Source organism: Leucopleurus acutus (genome assembly GCF_964270905.1).
Source record: "Leucopleurus acutus genome assembly, chromosome: 17".
Taxonomy (NCBI): domain Eukaryota; kingdom Metazoa; phylum Chordata; class Mammalia; order Artiodactyla; family Delphinidae; genus Leucopleurus; species Leucopleurus acutus.
In genome coordinates this window covers 55,748,805-55,761,415 of record NC_139159.1, presented here as the reverse complement: position 1 = coordinate 55,761,415, position 12,611 = coordinate 55,748,805, and the positions used below count along the sequence as shown (strand labels likewise).

Sequence of the window (12,611 nt, the reverse complement as noted above, 5' to 3'; positions counted from 1 at the left end):
CTTGACTTTAAAAGACGCTTACCCATATAAAAGATGCAGTACACTCAGATATTTTCTTTTTTTCTTTTTTTTTTTTTTTGCGGTACACGGGCCTCTCACTGCTGCGGTCTCTGCCGTTGCGGAGAAACAGGCTCTGGATGCACAGGCTCAGCGGCCATGGCTCACGGGCCCAGCCGCTCCGCAGCATATGGGATCTTCCCGGACCGGGGCACGAACCCGTGTCCCCTGCATCAGCAGGCGGACTCTCAACCGCTGCGCCACCAGGGAAGCCCCCACTCAGATATTTTCTATTTCATTAAAAGATTCTGGTTGCAACGCAATAAAAAATTTCATAACCACAAATGGATTATAATACTCAATTTAAAGAACTCAGTACTAAACTCTGTATTCAAAACCTGATACAACTATGGATGTTCATAATCATGAATTTTGATTAAATTAACTTCACAGAACCATTTCACAGGCAGAGTCTAATAAACAGATTTTCAGAAATTTACCCTGAATAAGCAACATTTTCAGGATAGGGGTATTCTGATCCAGCAAAATTGTCTGTCCTTTTGTAATAACAACTAGTGAGCCTTCCTCTGGGGGCGATGCTCCTCCCCACGAGAAGTTGGAGGACCAAGCATCAACATATAGGAAGTCAGCATTATCCTGTAATAGAAATGAGAGACTTTTAAATTTAGAGGTTTTATCACAATTCTTCATTTAATTCCTCAAAATGAAGAAATCTAAAACAATGAACATTTTCATTAAGTATAACCTACTTTAAATATGTTAGAGCTGCCTGTTGATTAATTTCACAATAATAAAAAACTAAAAAAGCTATTACCAATTACCCTGCAATCCAGAATAATTAGAAATCTGAAATAATAAAATTTTAGTAACAAGCAAAAAAAAATAACCTACCTTAAATTTATTATAGTCACATCTTAGTTATTTTTTGGAGACATTAACAAAGTAAAAGGTCCATTCATGGGACTTCTCTGGTGGCGCAGTGGTTAAGGATCCGCCTGCCAATGCAGGGGACACGGGTTCAATCTCTGAACCAGGAAGATCCCACATGGCGTGGAGCAACTAAGCCCGTGCACCACAACTACTGAGCCTGAGCTCTAGAGCCCACGAGCCACAACTACTGAGCCCACGTGCCACAACTACTGAAGCCCACGCGCCTAGAGCCTGTGTTCCACAACAAGAGAAGTCACCACAATGAGAAGCCCGCGTGCCACAACGAACAGTAGCCCCCGCCTGCCACAACTAGAGAAAGCCCATGCGCAGCAACAAAGACCCAACACAGCCAAAAAAAACCCCAGCAACTCCATTACCAATTACTTCACCTCCCATAAGGCTAGTTTTTCTATCGCTGAGACTACTCTATCCAACAGCACTGTTACCAGTTTGGCCATGCCGATGCTTCTGATGTTGACATGCACTGGAGCCCACCCTGAAGGAGTGTGGGCATTTGTCATGCAGATGATATATGTCTTGTTGGAATACTCAATATCACATTTGGCTTCAGCTATGGTAACAAGAACATCCTGTATATTTTCACTGTAAAGTAAAAAAAAGAAAACAAAACATTGGCGTTTTTCTCAAACGTCTAGGTCCCATTGTCAAACCCTATTATTCATACGCATTATTGTAAAACTAATGATCTTACCTATGAGCTATCAAAGTGCAGACTGACACTTTTTTTCAGTAGTAAAACTTCAAAATATTTGTTGAGAAAAAAGTAAACAAAGCGATTAAGAGGTCAGGAAATAAAACTGTACAAACTAGCAAGTACTGCAGTGCTGGAGAAAAACTGCTTGGGTTCAAATTATTGAGAAAGTCTACATTGGTCTCCAAACAGGCACCTATGTAAGACACTTTCAGCGATTATCTTGCCTATGTGACATTTTTTGTCACATTCACGGACTTTGGAATTTAATCTCCATGTAAAAATGCAAGTCCAAGGTAGTTACAGGTACTTGACGAATTAACATTGCCCGCTATGATTTAAATGATCTGGGGTTTTGAAGTCAAACTTAATGTGCTTGAAGGATGATGACAGGGCAGTACATAAAATTTGAGCCAAAATAATGAATATGTTTATGAAGAAGGAACCTAAACAGTTACAGTGAAATGGATGAAGAGATGTTTCATTGAGCCAATGAAGCAGATGATGGTTGGAGATGAGATTCTGGGGAAAGCATTAACAGTAAGGTGACTTATACATGTGATGTTACTTACTAAGATCTGGGGAAAGTTATTTAGCCTCTCTAATTTTAGTCTTCTAGCCATAAAATGGTATTAAACAATACCTAAGAAGGTAAGGCAGGAAGTTTCTATGGGGTAGAAAGGTTCCTGACACAGAGTATGTAGTCAGTAAATGTAGTGTGGCTTTTGAGCAGGTGGGTAGACTTTACATGACTATATTCAAACACTGTCCTGGCGCACGAGAAAGCAGGCATAACGGCTGGAGCCGGAAAGATTCACCGATGTATATGCATGTGAAGACAGTACCTGAAGCCTGATCCCAGGACTGTAAGTCTGGTGCCCCCTGCTGTACTGCCTCTCCTGGGAGCTATTTCAGTGATGAGTGGAGTCATTGACATGGTGTATATAAAAGGAGTCGGGGACTGAGATGAATTCTTCCCATTGACCACACTCACTTCACAGACTTGCTTGGGTCCCCTGCCTATGATAAAAGGAATCAAACTGAGTTCGATTCTGCCATTAGGCCCTTATTCACGTCCAAAACCCCCAAATATTTTTAATAACATCTTCCTTTTCCCAAAGTCACTTTCACAGGCTCTGTGTGAAGTAATAAAGATCTCTAGCAATAGTCAAACACATCACAAAATTCACGCACATTATCAACAGGGGAAAAACCCTTAGATCCTCCCTCAGAGCCTCTTATTGTAGACAATTCTACAAACCTGCCTGTTTGGTTTTCCAGTGCTAGAGGATTCAACACTGCAAATTAGAGAGGACGGAAGGAAGAACGGCTAATAGCAAGCACGCTGACAGCTGAAAGCGAGGTAACAGACAGAAAAGCTACAAAAATTCAATACAAAAACACTGAAAAAAGAAGTGGAGCTACTGTTAAGGTAAACAAACCTTGACAAATCTTTATAGCATTACTGCATTAAAAAAAAAATCAGAATACAAACTCTGATGTTGAAATGATAAGTAAGCCCAGTCACAAAAGTGTTACATTTTCTCCAGTATTCTTTAAGAAGTCAGAAGAAGCAAAAATGTTTAGAAAAGCTTCATCACATTTTGTTAATGTTTTAAAAAAATGTTTGTCCATAAACCATATCCTTTATTCATCTATATTATTCTCTTTAGTTCTTCTTAAATTTTGTTAGATAATGAAAATCTGCTGTGTACTTAAAATACCAGATACTTAAACTTCACAGTAACCCACTGAACTAGGGTTAATATTGTCTCCATTCAATAGATGGACAAACTGAAACAGAGAGGAGTTAAGTTACTTAGCTGAGGTGACAGTTAGTGGCAAAACAAATTCAGGGGCTCCTTAGAGCCCAGGCTTTTAACCACTAAGTAAAAATAAATAAGAGTAATAATAATAGCAAATCACATATCATGTTTCAGATACCATTCTATCCACTTCACATACATTAACTTATCAAGCCTCACAGTAAGTAGGCTAATGTGATCATTTTCATTTTACAAAAGAGGAAACGAAGACACAGAGAGCTTGAATAACTTGCCCAAAGACACAGCTTGCGTTTGAATCTTGGCAACGAATTACCGGAGTTCACCCTCATAACCATTATACTATCCCCCCTTTAAGGGAAAGTTAATACTCCAATAGGAACTAAAAACATGTTCTCCATTTGGCATGCTCTTTATGTGATAAACTGAAAAACTGCAGTTTACTAAAAACAATTCAGTTTAACCCAAATGTCATGAATCTTGGAAAATATTATAAGCCTAGAAAACAAAATTCTGAAGAAATTGCTTAAAATCAGGAAATTCATAAAGGTGATTCAATTGCCCCAAATGAACACAAAAAATTGAAAAAAGAAATTCAGACTGATCTCTATAAAATTAAACAGTTCTCAAAGACTTCCATTCTTTTTTCTGACTACTTACCATTATTAGGTGGAACTTCACATAATAATGTTGTGCAATTAGATTTCAGTCTGTCGACTGCACATTTGGAGCTACAAACTAATACAACTGAATTCTGTGGATTAAACCCAGTGCCTGTCACAGTCATGGTTTGACCACCACCGAAGCTCCCTAGTGAAGACATATAAAAGGGAAAGACAAAGTTAATGAAAAGAAAACCTCCTCTGTACATATATTTAACTTTAACACCTGAAATGGAAGCAAGTTTCATTAAATGAAAAGGTTCGCAGAACTGAAATTATTTATATTATATTATATTATATTATATTAGTGCAACAGAATCTCTTTTGATTGTAGTTTTTTAAAACCTTCACTGAGTAAATGTCACATCTGGTCATTTATTTAAACTACTTCTAGGGACTAAAATTTTATTTAAAAGAAATGTCACAAAGAATTTGAGTAGTCAAAACACAAATGTAAAGTTACCATTTTAGTTAAAAGCACATTGGTTATGCTTAAGGTTTTTAACCACTAACATAATTTTCAAACAGAAAAAAAATACTTATTTAGATAGACATAATTACAGGCCAGTGATATCTAAACATGATTTAAAAACAATTTCCAAATAAAACCTGGACATTTTCAATAATATTAAATTTTAAATAAATTATATAGCACAAGAGAAATATAGGCATTAAACAAATATTTTGAAATGACTGATACCCTTGCATGCTTATTAATTTGATGCATAAACAAAAATATGTTAGTGTGTTATAGGAACTACACATTTTAGCAGGGTTTGAAGAACACGTTTCTTTCTAAATAAGTGTTTACTGAAACAACATAAAGTATTTCTAGGTTCTGGTACATTCATGCCTACCTTGGCTTGGATGAATATTGTGAATAGTAAGTGGGTACTCAAAGACGACTGTGGACACAGCAGAGCCTTTTGTCTTATGATGCATCATAACAGGAAAAGTGCCGCCAGCATGATCTCCAGCAATGCATTGCAATACAGTATTATTGACCATGGTCACATTACACTGAATGTTATTTATCATCACTGAAATTTCCAAGATATCAATACCAAAATTTGACCCATTGATCTGAATTTCAGTCCCTGGAGGACCTTAAAAACAAAAAGCAAACCATATAAATATAAATATATACCTAAATTCCAATACTTGCACATGCATTTAAAGATATACCCATGTACTTACATAAACAAAATAATATCCAGTATTTTAAAACTAATATAACTACCAACAGTACATGTCATGTCATATACATTTTGTCTATAATTTCATTGCAGTCTATGGTATCTTGATTATAAGATATTTATCTCAATGTTCATTATTTTCTAGCACATCTGTCCACTCTACAGATGAAAGTTGTAAGTTACTAATAATTCAGGCTAATGGAAAAGAGAGAAGATCTAGAATGTCTGGAGAATGAATGAATGCCTGAGCAGTGGGTGGTGGGTTAGAGCATATTTAGGGATGAGGTTTACTTTTTAAAACTTTTGGTACTTTCCTGATATTTGCAACTCTTCTGATGAATGGACTATTTTTCTTAATTCAAATATTTTCAATATATATGACTTGATAAACAAATTATGATATATAAATAATTAGGTGTAAGATAGTAAATACAGAAACAAGGAATTAATTTAAAGACTTAAAGATGAATGTTGATGTTAATGCCTTGAATAAACGTACATAGAACAAAGTATCTCAATCCTTCTGTTCTCTTCCTTCCTTCTTTTGACAAAAAGCATTGAGGGCATTATACACATGGAATTTTTCACAGGGCATCCAAACACAGACCTACGTACCTAAATAATAAGTGAATAGTTATTAATCAACATAACTTGTTACAAATGCAGAGTCACCACGTATTAGTTTGCTTTTAATTCAAGTAGTAACAGTAAAAATAACTACATAATTGACCATAGTAAGTGTCACTGAAATGTAAGTTGCCATTTTAAAGACCATAGATATTGAGATCTTTCATGTTACCAATAGTTTTAAGACACAAGATTAAAAAATGTTTTCTGGTCTGAAGTTTTTAATCTTCTCTGGTATTTTCACCTTTCATATGGAAGTGTTCTAAGTGTGATATATACCTTGCCTCTTCAGTAAATAAAATATTGGGTGGGCCAAAAGGTTTGAACGTTTTTTTCCGTAAGATGGCTCTAGTAGCACTTAGTTGTCTTTAACTTCATTTGAAACAATTTTGTTAGACTGTATGTGACAGCTGTCATATCAGCGTGCATTTTAAAAAAGACATCAAAATTGGTGAATTTTTGTGTAGCCATTTTAATATTGAAGATGGAAGAAAAAAAAGCAACATTTTTGGCATATTATACTTTATTATTTCAAGAAAGGTAAAAATGCCAACTGAAACGCAAAAAAAAGATTTGTGCAGTGTATGGAGAAGGTGCTGTGACTGATCAAACATGTCAAAAGTGGTTTGCGAAGTTTCGTGTTGGAGATTTCTCTCTGGACAATGCTCCGTGGTCGGGGAGACCAGTTGAAGTTGATAGCGATCAAATTGAGACATTAATTGAGATCAACATTATACCATCCAGGAGACAGCCAACATACTCAAAATATCCAAATCAAGCGTTGAAAATCATTTGCACCAGTTTGGTTATGTTCATCGCTTTGATGTTTGATGTTCCACTTAAGCGAAAAAAACCTTTTTGACCATATTTGCACATGCAGTTGTCTACTGAAACGTCACAGAAACGTTCTGTTTTTAAAACAAATTGTGATAGGCAATGAAAAGTGGATACTGTACAATAATGTGAAACAGAAGAGATCGTGGGGCAAGTGAAATGAACCAATACCGACCACATCAAAGGCCGGTCTTCATCCAAAGAAGGTGATGTTGTGTATATGGTTGGAATGGAAGGGAGTCCTCTATTATGAGCTCCTTCTGGAAAACCAAACGATTAATTCCAACAAGTACTGCTCCCAATTAGCCCAAGTGAAAGCAGCACTCAGTGAAAAGCGTCCAGAATTAGTCAACAGAAAACACATAATTTTCCATCAGGATAACGCAAGGCCAAATGTTTCTTTGATGACCAGGCAAAAACTGTTACAGCTTGGCTGGGAAGTTCTGATTCATCTGCTGTATTCACTAGACATTGCACCTTTGGATTTCCATTTATTTCGATCTTTACAAAATTCTCTTAATGGAAAAAATTTCAATTCCCTGGAAGACTGTAAAAGGCACCTGGACCAGTTCTTTGCTCAAAAAGACAAAACGTTTTGGGAAGATGGAATTACAAGTTGCCTGAAAAACGGCAAAAGTAGTTGTAACAAAAGGGTGAATACGTTGTTCAATAAAGTTCTTGGTGAAAATGAAAATGTGCTTTTTATTTTTACTTAAAAACCGAAAGCACTTTTTGGCCAACCCAATAGCTCAGTTCTCACTTGTCCACAAGTCTCATCTATCTTCAGATTCACTGTTTTGAAAGATACATTCAAAGAGAGATGAGATAGAAATGGTTCATGGAAATAAGGAACATATGCCAATATGTTCTTCATTTGCAATGATTGCAAATATATGGGAGGAGGTATGCCATTGCTACTGTTAATATTTGCTTTTTAAAATTCTAAATGAGAAAACTTGATGTCTAAAAGAAAATTTCAATAGCAAACTTCTTGAAGGCACAGAATACATCTTACCCAAACCTGATACATTTCCTGGCACTGTAAATTAACAATTAACAAAGACTTTTTTTAAAAGGCCAACACTTAATAAGTTCTTTATTTTATTTATTTTTTAAAAAATATTTATTTGGTTGCGCTGGGTCTTAGTTGCAGCCGACAGGCTCCTTAGTTGCAGCTCGCTGGCTCCTTAGTTGTGGCAGGCAGCCTCCTTGGTTGTGGCATATGAACTCTTAGTTGCGGCATGCACGTGGGATTTAGTTCCCTGACCAGGGATCAAACCTGGGCCCCCCTGCATTGGAGCACAGAGTCTTATCCACTGCACTACCAGAGAAGTCCCTTAATAAGTTCTTTATTAAAGGAAACTTTTAAGTTGCATTATATGAATGAGATTTTTTAACCTTATGAGGAAGGTATGTGCATGTGTAAGGAAACTGATATTTTAAGAAACTCGTCCAAAGTTTCACCACTGGAAAGTAGAAGAACCAAGGTGTGAATCCAGGTATTAAGGCCATGTTCTCAGCCATTAGACTATAGCTGCCTCTTCAGAAATCATTACATAGATGATAAGCATTCCAATAGCTTGAAGATGATCAGAAACAGCATAACATAATGACAAAGGATCAGGAAGACATCTCAATCTATTCTTAGCTCAGAAGACCAAGTCATACTAAATAATTAAGTAAATCCTATTTTATAATATTTTTTCCACCTGAATGGCCAATTACCCCCTTAAAAGGAATTCTGTTGTGTTAATAAGTTAATAATCAATTGTAGTTTCCTGGAAACAAGATACTCTAAAAAATTCTCAATGTTAATAAGATGAACTACTTACTAATTTTAACAGGTATTGCCTGTCATATTAACATTAATGACATAAATTAATGACCAATTTTAGTCCACAGGTATCCATCTATTTCTTCCTCATTTTGAAATTTAGGTGAAGTTAATGGGGATTTTGTTTTAAAACAGAAATGGGAATTTGGCCAAAAATTTTATCCCAAGAATGTGCAAAAAATAATCACACAATAGAGACTACACAGAACTCAAATCCCATGTATTGATTAAGAGGGTTTGTCTAAAAACACATCCTAAAAATCATTTGTAAACATTATTCCAATTCTATGCTAGTAAATATTACTGATCATAGTATATCAAGACACCAAAAAAGCAGGTATTGGCGTACCTGTACTTGGGATAACTCCTCTGAGAAGTGGAGTATCTTCCAAGGCATACGTAAATGACAGAGGTGGATAAGCGACTGCATTCACAGAGATCTTTACACTGACCCTTCCAGCTGTCCCTGCTGGGGTACGGCAGTAGACTTCACTGGAATTGACAGAAATAATTTGGCAAGGTTCATCCCCAACAGTGACTGTGGTGTTGCCTGGATAGAAGCCATTTCCAGTGATCATCAAAGTAGTGCCACCACCAATGCTTCCAGAAGTTGGTGTGACAGATGCTACTGGGGGGCTGCTGACAGTAAGGTTTCCCAGAGCTAAGCCTTTCATTCCCACCACAACACTAAGAGGATAAATTCCAGCCGGAAGAGGAGTCACAAGAACAGTGATGTTATTTTCATTAACATCGATTGCTCTAAACTGTTGGTTTCCAATGAAAACAGAAACGTCCTCCAAGATAGTGCCAAAACCTTCTCCTTCAATAAGAACTTTTACAGATCCTTTGATGGTGTTTGGGGAGATTCTTGTTACAAAAGCAGTGATGCTTTCTAAGTAGGAAAAGCTGCAGTTCCCTTGACACAGGGCAGGCACTCCGTGGATCAGAAGATTTACCTTCACAAGCTGCTGCGGAGCAGGAGATGTTTCACATTCAATGGCTGTATAGTTCACTGACAGAACTTCACATGGAAAATGACCCATAAGGACTTGTACACCAGCAGAAGGAACTGCAAATCCAGAGCCTTTTATGGTCACTTTTGTCTTTCCTGTAGTTGACCCTGCATTTGGTAATACCACGTCGATGTTTGGCAAAAGTACAAATCGCCTATCAAATTCACTGGACAGTGTGTTGACAGCAGTGCCCAGATTGTAGACAGTTACTGTGACAATTTCCCTGATGCCAACATCCATTGAGTTTTGAGGGTCAATATGACACACAATGGAATTATTACTACTTTCTTCTACAACACAGGGATAGCTACCAACTGTAACCTGAAAATAAAATGAACATGAAAACAAGTCAATACATTACTCTAGTGTGAATTTAAGTTTTGTATTAGCAACAACTAACTAAAAATTTGGGGACTTCCCTGGTGGCGCAGTGGTTAAGAATCTGCCTGCCAATGGAGGGGACATGGGTTCGAGCCCTGGTCCAGGAAGATCCCACATGCCGTGGAGCAACTAAACCCGTGTACCACAACTACTGAGCCTGAGCTCTAGAGCCCTCGAGCCACAACTACTGAAGCCCGCATGCCTAGAGCCCCATGCTCCACAACAAGGGAGGTCACCGCAATGAGAAGCCTGTGCACCGCAACGAAGAGTAGCCCCCGCTCTCCGCAACTAGAGAAAGCCCGTGCACAGCAACAAAGACCCAACGCAGCCAAAAAATCAATCAATCAATAAATAAATTTAAAAAAAATTGATCAAGTGCAAACTTTTTTTTCATGAAATTAATTTGGGGGCTGATTAAGGCATATCTTGGACTACTCTTAAACTAAATTATGATCATACACAAATGTTCATAGTTACATTATTGATAATAGCCAAAAAGGTGAAAGCAACCCAAATGTCCATGAACTAATGAATGGATAAATAAAATGTATACACTATGCAGTGGAATATTATTCAGTCATAAAAAGAAGTGAAATACTGCTACATGGTACATCATGGATCAACCTTGAAAACATTATGCTTAGTGAATACAGCTAGTCACAAATGACCACATATTGTATGATTCTATTTATAAGAATATTCACAATAGGCAAATCCACAGAGACAGAAAAATTAGTGGTTGTTTAGGGCCAGGAAGTACGGAGGGGTTGGGGGTAATATCTAAGGACTGTGGGGTTCCTTTTTGGGGCAAAGAAAATGTTCTAAAATTGACTGTGGTGATGGACGCACAAGTCTACGAACATACCAAAAGCTTCTGAATTGTACACGTTAAATGGGCGAGTTGTATGGTGTGTGAATTATATCACAATTAAGCTGTCATAAATTAAACTACGAAGTTATGGATGAAACATCTTCCTTTCATTGTGTATACAGAAGTAAAAAGGAGATCTTTATATTCTTACCTTATTAGCACATGTGAGATTACTGAAGCCACGTCCAGTAATTGTTATCAATTCATTTAGTGTTCCGATGGATGGACTAATGTTGCTTATAGATGGTGAAAAACAACTTGAAAGCTCAAAGAGCAATCTATCTGAATGTGCAAACCTGGTACTGTTCAGGCCACACAGGGGTTCTGTCGCCAGGCAGCCTGTCACAGAGCTTCCCAAGTGCAAATTCACGGGTCCTCCTTTAGACAAAAGATTGCCTGTAAGTCATGGATAAAATTCTAAAACAAGAATTGTTTTCAGACTGCATTACTCTAATTTTGATGATGGTGGTTTATATTCTGGTAAGTGTTTTTTCCCCAAATGACAAGAGGAGACCCAGGCGGTTCAAAGTTAAAAGAAAGACCTGGACAAAGATGATACAGTAAAAAAGTGAATAAAAAATTAATTTATTTTTCAATTTGTCTAAGGCCAGACCCTATGGGGAAAATAAAACAACATCATCTCACATTTTAATATATTTTCAGGCACTTACAGAGTATCAGAACTTTTTCACATTAACATCTCATTTGAGGCACATAAGGATTCTGGGAGACTGATAGGACAACATTAACATGATCCCCTTATTTTATAGAATAAATTCTAGCCTCAGAGCAGTCCCAACCTATTCAGGGTCATGCGGCTAGTGAGAGACAGTTAGCCCCAGTCATCTGCCTCCTACTCCAGAAAGGTTGCATATACCCTGGGTCACCGCAGTGACAGGGTTTCTACCTTTAACCTTCTTACCCTGAGCATATGTGGCTTCAGTGCCACCCACAAACAGGTGCAGGGGAATGTGCCTGGTTTCAGCTGGTAAAACGTTAATGACTCCTTGGAGAAAAATGGAGTGGGCCTCGTCAACATACCCGCTGCTATAATAATGGATTCCAGGTGAAGTAAATTGGTAAGAAAATGAACCTACCATAAAATGAGATTGCACATAATAAATACAAGCAATTAATGCATCTTTGAAAAGAAATTTGAAATAATCATTCAAACGTGCATGCAGGTGACAGGTTTCTTATTTTTCATGCATGTGATATTTCAACAGGAAGTAGTAAGGAAATGACTATAAAACAACTATAAAATGTCTATAAAAGAACTGTCTTGTATAATGAAATTACATTCTAGGAAGGCAAGATCCAGCATTAATTTTTCTAGAGAAACCATGTTAAATCTGGCACAATTCACAGAATCTTAAAGAAAAACTCAACATGCAATGAAAAACAGTTTGTGTTCATGAGTAAAAAGTTCAAACTGCTACATGTGTAGAACAAAACAGGCAGTCTAAAAGGCACACTGTACGCTAAGTTGTCCTAGAAGAAAGACTGATTTTAAAGCTGATTCCAATCAACAGAAGTTCATACTTGCTATCAGATTGGTATGATTAAAACACGTACTTCAATTTTCTTTGTATTTTGCTTGTTTCAATATATTTTTCTGGTTGATTATTCCAGAATGAATAGAGATATTTCTGATATCAGAACTCATCTCTGATGTATAAAATACCTTGCTGACATTCATTTGGAATATTTTATAAATTTGTAATATTTTTACTATAGCAATAAAATGCC

General features: G+C 36.9%; 1 protein-coding gene across 1 annotated transcript in view; it reads right to left on the bottom strand.

The window, feature by feature from the left end:
- PKHD1L1 (PKHD1 like 1) overlaps positions 1–12,611 on the bottom strand; it is a gene marked incomplete at both ends in the record, with an annotated part of 151,486 nt that overhangs the window by 69,355 nt on the left and 69,520 nt on the right. The window contains 8 exons of the mRNA XM_082858454.1: positions 498–654; positions 1,395–1,551; positions 2,506–2,676; positions 4,101–4,254; positions 4,964–5,212; positions 8,947–9,931; positions 11,014–11,240; positions 11,785–11,955. Of these exons, the coding sequence (XP_082714580.1) occupies positions 498–654; positions 1,395–1,551; positions 2,506–2,676; positions 4,101–4,254; positions 4,964–5,212; positions 8,947–9,931; positions 11,014–11,240; positions 11,785–11,955 (2,271 nt within the window). The remainder of the gene's footprint in view (positions 1–497; positions 655–1,394; positions 1,552–2,505; positions 2,677–4,100; positions 4,255–4,963; positions 5,213–8,946; positions 9,932–11,013; positions 11,241–11,784; positions 11,956–12,611) is intronic.